General features: G+C 44.2%; 1 protein-coding gene across 2 annotated transcripts in view; it reads left to right on the forward strand.

Annotated features, from left to right (window-relative positions):
• Positions 1–9,628, forward strand: part of septin10 (septin 10) — a 36,226-nt gene extending 26,598 nt beyond the window's left edge. Inside the window, exons 6-10 of one of the 2 annotated variants that reach the window (XM_060918799.1) lie at positions 5,446–5,542; positions 5,616–5,784; positions 5,975–6,107; positions 8,875–8,974; positions 9,295–9,628. In XM_060918799.1, coding sequence (XP_060774782.1) covers positions 5,446–5,542; positions 5,616–5,784; positions 5,975–6,107; positions 8,875–8,974; positions 9,295–9,347 — 552 coding nt within the window. In that variant the 3' untranslated portion in view covers positions 9,348–9,628. Of the gene's footprint in view, positions 1–5,445; positions 5,543–5,615; positions 5,785–5,974; positions 6,108–8,874; positions 9,060–9,294 lie in introns of both variants that reach the window. The other variant, XM_060918798.1, reaches the window with a different exon arrangement.
• Positions 9,629–15,601: the final 5,973 nt, after the last annotated feature.

A 15,601-nucleotide genomic window follows, 5' to 3' on the forward strand; every position in this document is an offset into this window, starting at 1 on the left:
ATACGTGAGGGGGGGGGGAAGCGAGTGGTGATGATTACACGGCGGACCCAGAGGAGACGCAGCAGAAAATGTAAAATATTTCCGAAATTGAAACCGGATCTTAAAAGTATCGAGCGCGACGGGGTTTTAAGTATGCGTCGAAATCTTGACCGGAAGAGAAGAATATATAAGAGCAGATACAGAGGACGAATCGGAGGAAAATCGAGCTGCCGGTTCGCACCAAATTAAATTAGGAAAATCGATCCGACGGCGTATTTTATGAATACGGGTCGCCCGACGGTAAAATAGAAAATTTGGCAGGGCGAGACCTAAACTCGCGTTTCCGTAACGACGATCTACGGACCCTCGGAGATCGCGCGCCCCGAACAAAGGAGCCGATTACCTCGTCTAAAGAGTCAAAGAAATATTTAGGTAAAAATAAAGGAATCGATCGAAATAGATAAAGGAGTTTCGGGAGAACGTTCATTTTCACGACGCTGATCTTTCCTACCAAAGAGAGAGGCGAATTATTCCATCTCCGAAGATCAGATTTAACTAGAGCTACGAGCGGGGTGAAGTTGGCAGAAAAGAGTCCAGAAAAAGCGCGAGTCGCATAGACACCGAGACGCTTCGATCCGGAAGGACCGATTTTAAAAGGCGAGTCGGCTCGTCGGAGAAGCGAACCGGCCGCGTCGATAGGGAAACGTTCGCTTTTGTTAAGATTTACCTCGTAGCCTGAGAACGAGCTAAACTTATCTAAGACGGATAGGAAGGCGAGACACGGGATCCGCGACGTACGTCGACAAATCGGCCGCGTGCAGAGACGGACGATATCCGACGCCGTTACGGACGACGCCCATTAGCGACGTGGAGGAAAGTATCGAGGTGGCCAAAGGTTCGATCGCCAAAGCAAAGAGGGATGGAGGGCACCCCTGGCGCGTCCCACACGAAATTATCTGAGCGAACGTCATTAGTATGGACTTGTGGCGAAGCGTACGATAATCTCACCCGTCTAATAAATTTAATCGCCAAAACCGAATTTTTCCAGAACTGCAAACCGGTACCCACGCTCCACCCTGTCGAACGCCTTTTCGGCATCCGTAGAGACCGCGATTTCAGGTAGGTTGTCCGTGGGCTCGGAATAAACGATATCAAAAAGAGTACGAGCGTTAAATATACGGCGACCCTCGATAAAACCCGTTCGATCCTCGGAGACGATATCGGGAAAAACCTTCTCTCGGCGACCGCCTTCGCCAAAACCTTCACGTCGAGTAAGGACGGGGGTCTATAAGAGCTACGCGAAGCGTGGTCCTTCTCACTTTTTTTAAAAGAAGCAAAATCGAAGCTCGGGTCAAAGTAGGCGGTAACGAGCCATTTTCAAAAGATTCGTTAAACGTCGACAAAAGTAAAGGGGACGATTTATCGATAAATTTCTTCGAGAACTCGATAGGGAGTCCATCCGGGTCAGGGGCCTTATTAGATCGCGCCGCTTTAATTGAAGATTTTAATTCCTCGAGGGGAAAAAGAAGCGTTGAATAGTGGGAATTTGAAGATCGGCCAGAAACTTGTTCATTTCGGTGGGGATTTGTACAAGTAGGAATGAAAAGATTTAAACGCGTTATTAATCGCTACAGGATCGGCCACGATAACGGCGGAGTCGTTATTAACCCGGTACATAAGACGCGAAGCGGCTCGACGCTTCGACCGGCGAGCTAGCGATCGGCTCGGTCCGTCGCCGCGTTCGTAGTAAACGCCTCCGGTTCGCGACGGCGTACGCTCTGCCTTTCCGGTAGAGACGAGATCAAACTCCGCTTTATTAGCCGCTTTTTAAATAATTCCGGAGAGGGAGCAGTCGCACGTCCCCGATCGACGTCGTCGACGGCGCCTCCGAGGGTCGACCGAGCCGCTTCGAGTCGCAAAATCGGAAAAAGACTTGGCCGTGGCCGAAAGGGGTACGGAGCGGGGACCGGAGCGATCCGGTCCAGGGTCGAACGCGCGATCCGGGTCACCTCCGAGAATCGACGCGCGGGTGTTCAAACGGGGTATATCGCGAAGTGATCCGTTCGAGAAATTAACATCGTCAAAGTTTGGCGCGTAAACGGTCACCGCTTTCGTTTGCGTCGGCGTACCCGCGACTATAATACATCTGCCGTCTCCTTATCGGCGACGACGTCCGAGTATACGCCACGCTAACGAAATTCGCCTCCGTGACCCTCCCGTTACGTTCGTCGGGAACGGCGACGACGTTCCCGGGTCGGTTTAATTGTCCAAAAGCGTCAAACCCGAAAAAAATCCCGATAAATGTTGTTTATATCTCACGATTAACTCCGTTACTAACCGTTTCAGTCAATATTTAGCGCAGCGGTGTTCTTTCCCTCTCACGGATCATGGCTCGATGAGGATAATTCACTCGTTTTTCAAGTGTTTTTTTTTTTTTTTTTTAAATGTATGTTGGAAAGACCAACGTGTACAATAGTTCAGGGATGAGAATTTTCTGCCGATCTGCGGATTTCCTACTTTTTCAGACCAAAACGATCGTTTTGGCCCAAATTTTTTAGGCCGAGATGAACTTGTAGTTTTTGATTTAAAAAAAAATTTCCAATACGTAATACCAATTGTACATGCCTGTTCAATCTAAAACATGGCTTTTTTCAGACTTTTTAAATATTTTTCATTCTCGTCCCTGAATAGTTTCACATGACTGTTTAAAAAATTTATTTTTACATTTTGAAATGTTTTCTTTTTACGGAGCGATGATAAATTAACATGAGACGCATCATCTGTTCAGGATCGAATTGACCTGTTGACCTTAAAATCGAGACAAATGAGTCATGAGGATTTGCACCGAAAGTTAACTTATTTAAGTGCTGTTTTTTTTGAACCGGACAAAATAAGAAATCGGCGATACGAACGCGGCGCGTCCGCGAGTCTCCCCGGCACACGTCGCGATAGTAAACGCTATGCAATGTTTAGAACCAGAAATGCACAAAAATGAACAAGGTGTGCGTGCGTCATCGCAGCGTGCTTCGTGCAAAAATTTTGCATGTTTCACAGAGGTCATGCTCATCTTGACCTCAGGAGGATAATTACTATGGGGTTTTTTTTTTTTTTTTGGCGCTGATCCCAAGACGCACAACATGCTCTCGCAGACGTGTGTGCGCATGCACGCACTGGTGTACTAGGTGAAGTCCTCTTTTGGATCTTCCTCTCTGTAGTAGCCGGGCTCCTCAGCATGTGCCGCTTCCGTCATATACGCGGTACCGTGAGCGCCTTCCCCAGCTCCTCGAGGAAGATGTGCCTCTTGTCCAGCTTTGACACGTTCCGGTCAGGAAAGATCTCCGTCCAAACGATGACCGCGTCGTAGGCAGACGGATCGATCGCATCGTAAAGGACGACTAGTGGCCAGCATGCAGTCGTTTGCTCGGTGCCGTAGGACCCCGTGACTTTGTCAGAGTCCCCCCCCCCCCCCCCCCCAAGCTCCTGGTGGCACTGTAGTCTAGGATCGTACTTGGTTTCTGGTCTTCTCGTGTGCTGATTTCATGAGCGTGACCCTTTTTTTTTTTTTTTTTTTTAACCCCCTTTTTGGGGCAGTAAGACACTAGGGCTGTGGCGTCTGTGAACGCAGAAGACCGAGGGGCCACGTTCTCGGTTTCCGGTGGTTCGGCCCTGTTCTTTTGGACCGTTCCGACCGTCGTGAGCTTTCTCTTTAGAAGCTCCTGACCCGAGTCGTAGCTTGTGAAAAAATTCACAGGTTATATGTCGTGCCCCCCCCCCCCGAGACCGTATCGAGCACGACCCTTGTACTCTGTTTCTTCTCTGGGGCTCCTCTGACTGGCTTTCCGGTGTAAACCTGCACATTTGACATATAGCTGGTGTTCATGTCGCACGCAACCTGGATTTTTATGCCGTATTTAGCCGGTTTGGAAGGCGTGTATTGCCTAAACGGGCAGCGACCTCTGAAAGCGCTAGCCTTTCGTCCACTGTGACGTTAGGGCCTGGGTTATAGAGTAGCGGAAGTCGCTCTACCTGTGCCGTCCTAACAGCTGCCGGCTTGTGTCTCTCCCGTCCGACGGCCCTCGATTATCAAATCGGATCTCTCCGGAGAAAATACTAAAAGTCTCCAGAGACGTCGTGGTGTGAAGTCTAGCCCCGCCCGTCCCACGGACCGGCTGTCGATCCGTCCTTTGACTCGTAGACCCCGGCCAGGACGAGGACCCCCGAACGTGTGTAAATGCATTTTATCTGGCTTGTTTCAAAACGCGCCTTCCTTCTAGACTTTGATTTTCTGTATCGAGTCGGGCATGACCAGCTCAAAAGCGGAGTCGACGTCGGTCACGTGAGTCGCTGCTGTCCTCGTGGGCCCTGTACTATGTTTTCTGCAGATGGTTTTGCCTGATGTATATTTGGGGATGAAGACCACTGTATTTCTCCTTTTTTTTTTTTTTTTTGATGCGAACGTCTCGCTTGGAGGAATACGTACAGCGGTTTCCTTGTTTGGTGTGTAATTGGAAGACTCTGAATTGACCGAGATGGTCTTAAGACGCCTATTTCAGAAATCAGAAACACTTTTTTTTTTTTTGCCAGGTGTGTGGACACGCACGAGGAATTTGACCCCGGTTCACTTAGCTCTCATAGTACAAAACAAAGTGTATACACAACAAACAAGCAAACAACAACAAAAATAGGTGCATAGTGCAAAGTAATCCAGGTAAGTCAAGTATGGAATAGTTAAATATAAAGAGTACAGTGTGCACAGAATGATGGTATAAATGTTCAGATATTTTACAAGTGATATTACTGATATATGAATCCGTCACGATCAAAGATGAGTCTTCGGGGCTGGTTGTTTTGTAAAGCTCTGACAAAGTACATTGTATGTAGTTGCAGCGTGTAATGTTTGTAGAACTCCCTCGCAGAAAATCTTTTCTACGTTTTGCCCCTCCCCTGCCGAGCGTCTGCTCGACACGGGTGGAGTTTGCCTGCGGGAACGGTTCCCGTCAAAAGTTCTACCGCGTGCGTTCTTGCACTTTACAGATGAGGCGTGTGAGATCGGGGGTGAAATATCTCTCACGGTTGCAAAGAAACAAATTTGATGCTTCTGACCCTTTGTAGCCTCCATGTAATAATAAACATGGGGGGGATTTGCAAGTATGTGAATGTTTTCAATGTCGATTTCACTTATTAAGCCAAGCAGAAGTAATTTCATACTGAAAAAAAATGTTTTAGATTCTTTTTTTTAACTTGGGTCGATCTGACCCGCAACGTAACAGGAGGGTTAAGTACGGACCCGGGCCTAAAACGGTTCGACCGAGGACTGCTGGCACCGCAAAGGTATGCAAACGTGCTTTTGTCTTTAATTTCTGAAAGTAAAATCTCAGGGATTGTGTCCGCCCTTTGGAAATATATATTTTTAATGACCGAGTATAACTAAAAATAACGAAACGTATTGGCGTGTGTCGTTTTCAGGCCCACCTGCCGTTTGCTGTAGTGGGAAGCACAGAGGAGGTGAAGATTGGGAATAAGATGGTGAAAGCGAGACAGTACCCCTGGGGTGTGGTGCAAGGTATGGTGCGCGTGTCTGATCGCCACCTCCCCGTGTGTAACTTGTATTTGCTGAAGCACTGTTTTTGTTTCAGTGGAGAACGAGAACCATTGCGATTTTGTGAAGCTGCGAGAGATGCTGATCTGCGTGAACATGGAGGACTTGCGCGAGCAGACGCACACGCGCCACTACGAGCTCTACAGACGCTGCAAACTGGAGGAGATGGGCTTTAAGGACACGGACGCCGACAGCAAGCCGGTCAGGTAGAGACAAACCGCCGTGCGCGCTCGCTCGGTTTGTATAGTAGGTTTATTTTCCAAGAACGCCGTATCCTGAAGCGTCTCGTTTCTCTCCCTCCAAATTACAATTTTGTATTAACGACAGCAAAAGGGAGCGAGTCGTTCGTCAAAGTAGCTCGAGGATCGGACCGTGACCCGCGCGTCTTTTTCTCAGCCTGCAGGAGACGTACGAGGCGAAGCGGCAGGAGTTCCTGCTGGAGCTGCAGCGGAGAGAAGAGGAGATGAGGCAGATGTTTGTCCTGCGCGTTAAAGAGAAGGAGACGGAGCTGAAGGAGGCCGAGAGAGAGGTATCCGTCCTTAGATTAAACGTGTACGAGAAGATTAAAATGTTTTATATATAGGTCAAAGTTATGTTTACACTTGAACGGTTTCTACGTGCGAGATGATTCATGGGACGGTCTCGAGCTGTTTGGCACACAAAAACCAGGGAGCAACAGTACCGTTTAATCTGTGATCCACGTCTATCTGCAGAAGAAAAATAATGTTAGCGTTAACATGCAGCGGGGCAAAAAAGTATTTAGTCAGTCACCAATTGTGTAAGTTCTCCCACTTAAAAAGATGAGAGGTCTGTAATTTTCATCATAGGTACACTTCAACTATGAGAGACAGAATGAGGAAAAAAAAATCCAGAAAATCACATTGTCTGTCTGATTTTTAAAGAATTTATTTGCAAATTGTGGTGGAGAATAAGTATTTGGTCAATAACACAAGTTCATCTCAATACTTTGTTATATACCCTTTGCTGGCAATGACAGAGGTCAAATGTTTTCTGTAAGTCTTCACACACTGTCGCTGGTATTTTGGCCCATTCCTCCATGCAGATCTCCTCTAGAGCAGCGACGTTTTGGGGCTGTCGCCGGGCAACACGGACTTTCAACTCCCTCCGAACATTTTCTACGGGGTTGAGATCTGGAGACCGGCTAGGCCACTCCGGGACCTTGAAATGCTTCTTACGACCACTCCTTCATTGCCCGGGTGCTGCGTTTGGGATCGTCGTCATGCTGAAAGACCCAGCCACGTTTCATCTTCAACGCCCTTGCTGATGGAAGGAGGTTTTCACTCAAAATCTCACGATACGTGGCCCCATTCATTCTTTCCTTTACACGGATCAGTCGTCCTGGTCCCTTTGCAGAAAAACAGCCCCAAAGCATGATGTTTCCACCCCCACGCTTCACAGTAGGTACGGTGTTCTTTGGATGCAACTCAGCATTCTTTCTCCTCCAAACACGACAAGTTCAGTTTTTACCAAAAAGTTCTATTTTGGTTTCATCTGACCATATGACATTCTCCCAATCCTCTTCTGGATCATCCAAACACGCTCTAGCAAACTTCAGACGGGCCTGGACATGTACCGGCTTAAGCAGGGGGACGCGTCTGGCACTGCAGGATTTGAGTCCCTGGCGGCGTAGTGTGTTACTGACGGTAGCCTTTGTTACTTTGGTCCCAGCTCTCTGCAGGTCATTCACTAGGTCCCCCCGTGTGGTTCTGGGATTTTTGCTCACCGTTCTTGTGATCATTTTGACCCCACGGGGTGAGATCTTGCGTGGAGCCCCAGATCGAGGGAGATTATCAGTGGTCTTGTATGCCTTCCGTTTTCTAATAATTGTTCCCACAGTTGATTTCTTCACACCAAGCTGCTTACCTATTGCAGATTCCCAGCCTGGTGCAGGTCTACAATTTTGTTTCTGGTGTTCTTTGACAGCTATTGGCTATAGTGGAGTTTGGACTGTTTGAGGTTGTGGACAGGTGTCTTTTATACCGATAGCGAGTTCAAACAGGTGCCATTAATACAGGTAACGAGTGGAGGACAGAGGAGCCTCTTAAAGAAGTTGTTACAGGTCTGCGAGAGCCAGAAATCTTGCTCGTTTGTAGGTGACCAAATACTTATTTTACCGAGGAATTTACCAATTAATTCATTAAAAATCCTACAATGCGATTTCCTGGATTCTTTCCCCCCATTCTGTCTCTCATAGTTGAAGTGTACCTATGATGAAAATTACAGGCCTCTTATCTTTTTAAGTGGGAGAACTTGCACAATTGGTGGCTGACTAAATACTTTTTGCCCCGCTGTAATTTTGACTAACCCTGTATTTATGGAGCGTAAGCCACTCTGTAACTTTTAATTTTGTCGGTCCGGAACCGAGATGCTGCTCGCTCACTGGTGTGTTTGGGGTCGTCGTTTTGTTGAAATGCCCCTTTTGAAGGCGTTTCCTTTTTAGCATAAGGCAACATCTGAGTGTTTTTGATATATGTGAACTGATCCCTGGTATGCCATAAATAGGCCTGATGCCACAGTAAGAAAAAAAAACCCATCTGTATTGTAATGCTTGCACCACCATGCTTCACTGTCTGGAGTGTACTGTGGCTTGAATTCAGTGTTTGGGGGTTGTCCTTGGACCCAAAAAGAGCAATCTTACTTTTGTCGGTCTACAGATCGTTTCTCTTTAGGCCAGTTGATGTGTTCTTTGGCAAATTGTAGTCTCTTAGTGTGTCTTATTTAAACAGTGGGACTTTGTGGGGGCTTCTTGCTGATAGATTAGCTTTATGTGGGTGTCTTCAGACTGTCTTTGATCACCCTGGAGCTGTTCTGGCTATTCTTTGATCCGTTTGAACAGTAGTCTTCTTGTATGTCTGTCTGTTTTAAAGTGGTGGAGATTCACTTAGCTCAGCAGCCTATTGTTTTCTGTGCTTCTTTATGTTATCACGATCGGTGTTTTAATCAAAGTGTGCCGTTCTTCTGAACAATGTCCGGTATGACTTTTTCTCATGTTTTCAGGGAAACGAATGTACAATATGTGCTGCCTTCATCCTTAAATTAGGGCCATTCGTTTTTTCACTGGATGAATGAGCTTACTAATTACACTGCTATTATATTGAACACGCCCCTTTCAATTACACAGACTTGGGAGCGTGCGTATCATGAATGTTGGTTTTCTATGACTACTACCGGTAAATTATTTGCCATGTAGTGATATAATTTCTGCCAAAAATAGTGATTGATCTGGTTAGTCATGTTGGACTGCTCTTATTTTGAACACAACTGTGTGTGTGTAGCTACAGGGCAAGTTTGAGCAGCTGAAGCGTTTGCATGCCGACGAGAAGAGCAAGCTGGACGAGAAGAGGAAAGCTCTGGAGGATGAGATGAACTCCTTCGGTAAGAAGAAAGCCGCAGCTGAGCTCCTGCAGGGCCAATCGTTCAGCTCCAACTCTAACCTTAAGAAGGACAAAGATCGCAAGAAGTCAGTACCACGCTCGCCTGACAACGAGTCGATGTTTGAAATTGCAGACGTGAAAGTCTCGATCTGAAACGACTGGTCTTTTTTTAAAAAGCGTATCGTTAGAGATTCGAGTTGTTTTGCTGCCTCTATAAAATGGTGCGAGTGCAAAATAGTCCTCAGACTGCTCGTTTGTCACTATAAAGCGGGCGGTCTGATGAAACGGCTCTGATATTTACGACCGTCTTTTTCTTTACAGCTCCGGGTTCATGTAAAGAAGCCACGTCGAGGACGGGATCCGTTCGATCCTGAACAAAAACGACATCGTCCAGCTAATGTTTTTATTACTCCAGTATATCGGCGGGACTGCTGCGTGTATATCAAATAGTGTATTTTCTTCTTAACTTCACTCGAATTCAGGATGGACGTGAGAATCCAAGTGCCTTACCGGTAGGTGTAAAACGGGACACCTGGTTTCCCAAAAAAAAAAATTTTGATAGCACAAAACCTGACTGTGGTTTTTTTTGTATATTTATATTGGCTGTGTATGGGATAAGTCATTAAGCATGAATAAAGATTTAGTAGGGAGAAAAGTGTGCTTGCTCTGAGCGTGACTGTCATGGTGGGAAGTGGTTTCTCTTCTGAGCTGTTGAGGAGCAGCTGTCTTATTTCTAGACTGTGTTGAAGCTTCAGTGCGGTAGGTGAGTCGTACAGTGTTTGATTCCCGTTGTTCACCCTCCTTATGTCCTTGTGCCTGCCAACTTGAAATCTCAATGTTGCATCCCTAGTGTGTTTAAAGACAGACACCATTACTTTCTGGAGAAATCGGGTAAGGTGACGACTGCAGATTTGAGCCAGGCTTAACCTCAGTTCTGAAGGAGAGAGCTGGTGCAGTCCTACACCGGTTACTGAAGACAAGCTTGCACAAATTTTATTAGAGATTCCTTGCATACAAACATCTCTGGCTGACTGACACCCAATCTACAGCAAGGTCTGTGCACCTTCTCTAATACGGTGAGTACTGAAATGAAGCAAAAATCGAGTAAGGACTATCCCACTGGCTAGTAAACAACTGCTGGGTTGTCATATGGGCTTTTTTGACAACCATTTTTATTGCTGTATACTGTTGGATCGGTCAGAAGCCCTAGCAGTAAGACAGAGCTCACCAAGAGACACTCTGTGGCTTTTATACAAGTAGTAATTGGGAACCCGTGTTCTCAAACAAACAATGCTATAAACAAAATCACTTTTGAATGTTTCTCTAATTTGTTTAGGTTAAGAATATTCTTAACACAAATATTTTTGCACTGAACAATAGGCTTAAGCAGTTTGTTGATAAGACATGAAACCACAATTGCGATGGGCTTGTCATTAAGGTACTCGGACAATTAGGTTGTTGCACAAGGCATTTCAATGGGATAGTCCTTTCTTAAATCAGCTTCTCCTGGGACCCACATGTTTTTGAGGTCAGGAAATGGAGTTCATCACATGACACTCCAGGTGCATGCTTTGATTCAGGACATTTAGATGCTGGAAAACGTTTGATCTGCCAGCTTGAGTGAAGCAGCGCAACAGTTTCATCAAATTTGTGGTACCCGATTCATTCTTTTTGTCTGTAATTATGGGAAAAAGTGCTTTAGTAGTATTCCTCCACAATATGCTAGTTTGATAAATGGTGCAAACGTCACGATTGATTAAATTGTCCCTCCAACTTTGTAATCCACAGGCCGAGTCCCCAAATGCCACTGCGTGAAACTTGTGTGAATACGAGCTAGCACTTGATATCCAGTTATTTGTTTCCCAATATTCATGAAGCTAGTTGCTCCAAAAGAAAGTTAGGTAATAACCCAAGCAGCTTAAGAAATTGAATAGAAAAACAATCAATCGGACCCGCTTCGGGATATTTAATGCCTGAAACACCTATAGCTGTCAGAGAGGACAGTAGGGATGCAACTTCTTTCCCTGGGTAGTTTCATATCGGATGACATTCAATCTTGTGGAATGAGGGACATTGAAGACAATAGTTCCCTATTGTCTCTCTCCCCTCACCTGTTGTACACAATTGATTGTGGCAGGAACGTGTTCTCTTTTAAACTCTTACAGCAATTAACTAGCTCCAATTGAATCTAAAAAGTGTCAGATTGAGCTGAGCCAGCACTTCAGAGAGACAGGGTTGCCTGTAAAAATCACTGGAGCAATTTGAACTTCGATGAGTCCATCACACAGGTTATGGTGAACCATCACGACCGACCTCTGCGTGGACCGTCGAGATGGTCCTCTCTGCATTCAATGTCCTGGAATAGATGAACAAGATGAAGTCAGGAAATAGCAGAGCATCAAGCCTGTCTCGTCGTGTTTTGCGCAGTTTTTGCTACCTAGATGTAATCAACGGGGGATATGCCGGGCAGCGTTGGAACGATTCAACTTTTCGGCACCCATGGAAAAGTGAGCTATCTGCCCGAGAGGACAATAGGAAAGGACCAACCCTTCCCTATCCTCTCTCCCTGTTAGAAATGCCCCTTTCTACTCAATGGATTCAGCCCCAACATGAAAAATAATTCATGCTTCCACTGCTTTATGACTTGACAGAGAGTGGACAGCAATCCTAACATTGACTACAAGGGATGCTGAACTTCCCCCTTTAGTGAAATAATTGCTGACATTGTTAAACGTGCACATTAGGCCGCTCTGAAAGCGAGCGAGAAGGCGCTTAATCGGCCGAGTCGATCTTCGACTCGCCGTGGACGCCACCTGTATGAAATCCCCACGCAAGATCGGTTAAATGCACAAAACCCGGGGATGCTACGCTTCTCTGGAGCAGGGCAGGCCTTGGATAAGTCTGAAGTGGCATCTGGTACAGACTGTATTTCACAGCTATTTTCACCTTTTGTTCCATTTGTTCATTAAATCGAATCACGATGGCAGCATCGTTAACAGTGTAAATGATATTAACTCTTGTAATGAAAAAAAGTCATAGCTCCTGTACATCATATCCCCTCTGTGTTTTTTGAAGGAGAAAGCGGATTTACTTGCTACAAAGCGACGGCACCGTTTGCCTTGTGGGAATGTCTCGTTCTAAACAAACGACCCGCTGGACTCGATCATGAACTATAGAGGTTTTTTTCGACCTGACGTCATAGGGTCACGCGATGCTGTTTACGCCGGCATTTTGGAAGTCAAACAAAGCCACGCTTATCGGCAAACGACGCTTGTAAAAAACAAGACGGGCGGGCGTGAACATTTTGGATGCCCAATAGACCCTTTTAACTGACGTCACCGGAAGTCAACAAACCCCGCCAGTATTTCCTGAAGACCAACAAACTCGTGATTAGGGGAAATAACGGCAGCGCGCGGAATTTAAACCCACGAGGCACTTGATTCATCATAACGAGACGAGACCTGACGAGTTAGTTCGTTGGTAGCAGAACAAAATGTCTGGACCCAAATCGGGTTTTAAGGTAGGATAAATGGTTAGTTTTCTGAGGCTTTCAGTTGTGTCATTGAATGGTTACTTTTCTGAGGCGGCCCGCCGTGGCTTCCTGCAGGCTTATAGCCCATTTAGTTAAAATAAAATGTTTATAGTTATGTGATGGTTGTCCTGATTTAGACTGGTGTGTTGTTGTTTTTTTTGGGGGGTTGTGCGATGTTGCACCCGGGTCCAGATTAGGGCAGAACTGGCCCTGGCTACATTTCAGGTGTAGTTTGTTTTATGAATGTGTGTACTTGGTCTTCCAATATGGCGCTTAACAAAATCTCGCGGCGCGGTGATGTCATGCTGTAGCTTTTTTTTTTTAAATTGGTGCAAAAAAACAGAATACATAAGTAACCGTACACAACATAATAATACAAATATCTAGAAGTGACAAACTGACACGACATAAAAGGAAAAATGAGAAATACCCAATATATTATAACAATGTACAAAGGGGAAAAGAAACAACAGTCATATATTAGAGAGAGGATGACAATTTTTTAATACTAAATGTAGAAGGCACAAAAGTCTGTCATTTTTTTGATTATTTCTAACGACATGAAGAGAATTAAAGAGTGAGTCCATTTCTAGCTTGAAGGCACAGAAGGAGGGCTGTACCTTTTGCGGATAAAAAACTTGGACTGTAAAATGAAAAAGTTTACTACGTATTCTAAAGATCTATCATAAGGGTTGTCATAATAAAACAAAGTCCTTCATAGTAAGGGAATAAGAGGAGCCAAATTATTGATAAGAGTTTGGTCATTTTACAAGTAAAAAACAGGTGTTCTAATCATCACAAAATGAACAAGTTGCACTGACGTCTGTATATTTAGCTGTAATGGTATTCACAGGATATATCTTGTGTAAAATTCTGAAATGAATTTCCTTATTTATTAGGCAAAAGCCAAGCTTTTCTCCAGATAATGTCGTGAAACAGAATTTCCCCCTTGGAGTAATTCTCTTTTTAACCTGCAGGACCTGACGAATATGTTTATTACTACACTTTATGTCAATACCATTTAACATTAATTTATGTTGAATTATCTTCACCAAAAGCTAAATGATTTTTTATCAATTGGATTAAACCCTTAGGGATGGAGTTAAATAATACTGGGAGATTGTAATGTGACAGAAATTGTTCATAGGTCAAAGAGATGACATTATCATACCATCTAGAGAAGAATATGGATTTGTTTTTAATTGTGATAGGCATTGTTCCAAATAAGTGCTTTATGAGGAGAGAAGTTTCAATGAACACAGTACAATTGCTACAGTCAAATCTAGATCTTCAAAAAAGGGTTATTGGATGTAGTACCATTTATGTTGAGAGGTTAAAGCTTTTCTCTAAGGAAAAAATATAACTTGAGTTTTCTTTCACCCTCCTCAAGCCATTTGGCCCTTGATCTGACAAAGGCCCCCTTTGCCAAATCTATATGCAAGTGTCAATCTGAGTTTTTCTGTAATATTGTCTTTAGACAATCATTTATAAGTTTGTCTTGAGCTGCCATTTAGATCTCTTGATAGTGATATTCCTTGTTTTGTATTTAAAGTACTCCCATTTTTGTTTATACCCCTTACTTATGTCAGAGAATATATCGGATGTTAATAAGTTACTATTCAAATAACTTTGTAAATGTGGATTATCTTGTTGCCCTCTTAATCAATCATGATCAGACAAAGGTGCCAAAGAATGTGAGATGTCTTTAACAAAATTTAGTGCTGAATGAGAAATCCAAAAGAGAGGAATTCCTGTTTGACCAAGTGAATTCTAATGAGTTGGGATTAAAGAATTGCCAAGTGTCTACTAAGGAGAGATTGGAACATAAAATTATTTGCTGCAGTACTCTGAAGGGAATCTATCCATTGAAATCACCTCCCAAGAAGTAATTTGGTATTATTTCACTTTTAAAATGTGACAACCATCTACCTTCAGGAGATTTAAAAGAATAGCAACCCCAGCTGAATTATTGCTCCCAGTGTTCCTCCATTGTGATCTCCACAACTTGACATCCAGTGAGTTTCTTGGAGCAAAACAATGTCAACTTGGGTAAGACTGTGGGAATTTTGTATTCAATTGTCCCCCTGGAGAATGAAAAGGGTGGGTGGAGAGATGTTCCTGCATTCTGGTGGATTTTTGGAGTGGTCTGCCATACCTGACTTGTGGCCAATGAAAGCCCTCACAATGTTTCAGGGCAAGTTCTTAATAACTGTTGCAGAGATGAGATTCATTAAAGGGCTTTCCCCTCAATCACTGGATGAAAAAGAACTCCACCATGCTTTGGTGGGAATCTGCACACAAAGTTGGGTCTGACAAATATTCTGTTTTTTAATGTGACTACTGAGCAATTACATACATGGCTTTTCTAATATCTCCACACTTTTATTTGAAGCCAATGTGCTTAATAACTGTGTGTTAAGGAGGTCCTCTCCTGTGCTGCTTGTTGGGGAAGATAGTGGCTGTGACATGGCAGTAGGCCTATAGTGATTTAGCATGCCTAGTACACAGCTCTCAGTATGCACTGTAAATCACTTGGAGTAAACTCACTCAACTAGGAAATGGATCAAAGGTTTTCCCAACAAGAAGACAGAAGTTGTTTAATCAAAATATCTTTGTCACAACTAAGTAGGGGGAGAAGTCAAATAAGCAACTGGGATGTTCTTCCAAATTTGATCAAAACAGTTCACTGAAATGGTTTCAAAAAAACACACACACACCATCACAGACTTTCTGTAGAAAAGTGTATCTCAGGTTTTTGATTAAAATAGTCTCAAAACCAGTGGTGGCTCCTGAATTTTATGTCCACAGGACTGAAGTAAATTGGCCGAACTTGTTTTTGCCTGGTAAATATCCTCTTCTCTCCACTAGGTGGCAAACTAGACCCTAAAATATTTTTGCCTACAAGTGGCAAATATTCACATTTAGTCTGGCTTGCCAGGCTAAAACTAAGGAAGATTCATTGTGAAAACATTTGGCATCACAATCAATTACTCCAGTCTAAGTAGACACAATTCTTCAAAGAATGCAATTAAAGTGGCAGGATATAAATCCAAAACAGTGTTTTGAAAAAACATGTGGGTTTTTTTAATATATGGA

The sequence above is a fragment of the Neoarius graeffei genome, chromosome 4, assembly GCF_027579695.1.
Source record: "Neoarius graeffei isolate fNeoGra1 chromosome 4, fNeoGra1.pri, whole genome shotgun sequence".
Lineage (NCBI taxonomy): Eukaryota > Metazoa > Chordata > Actinopteri > Siluriformes > Ariidae > Neoarius > Neoarius graeffei.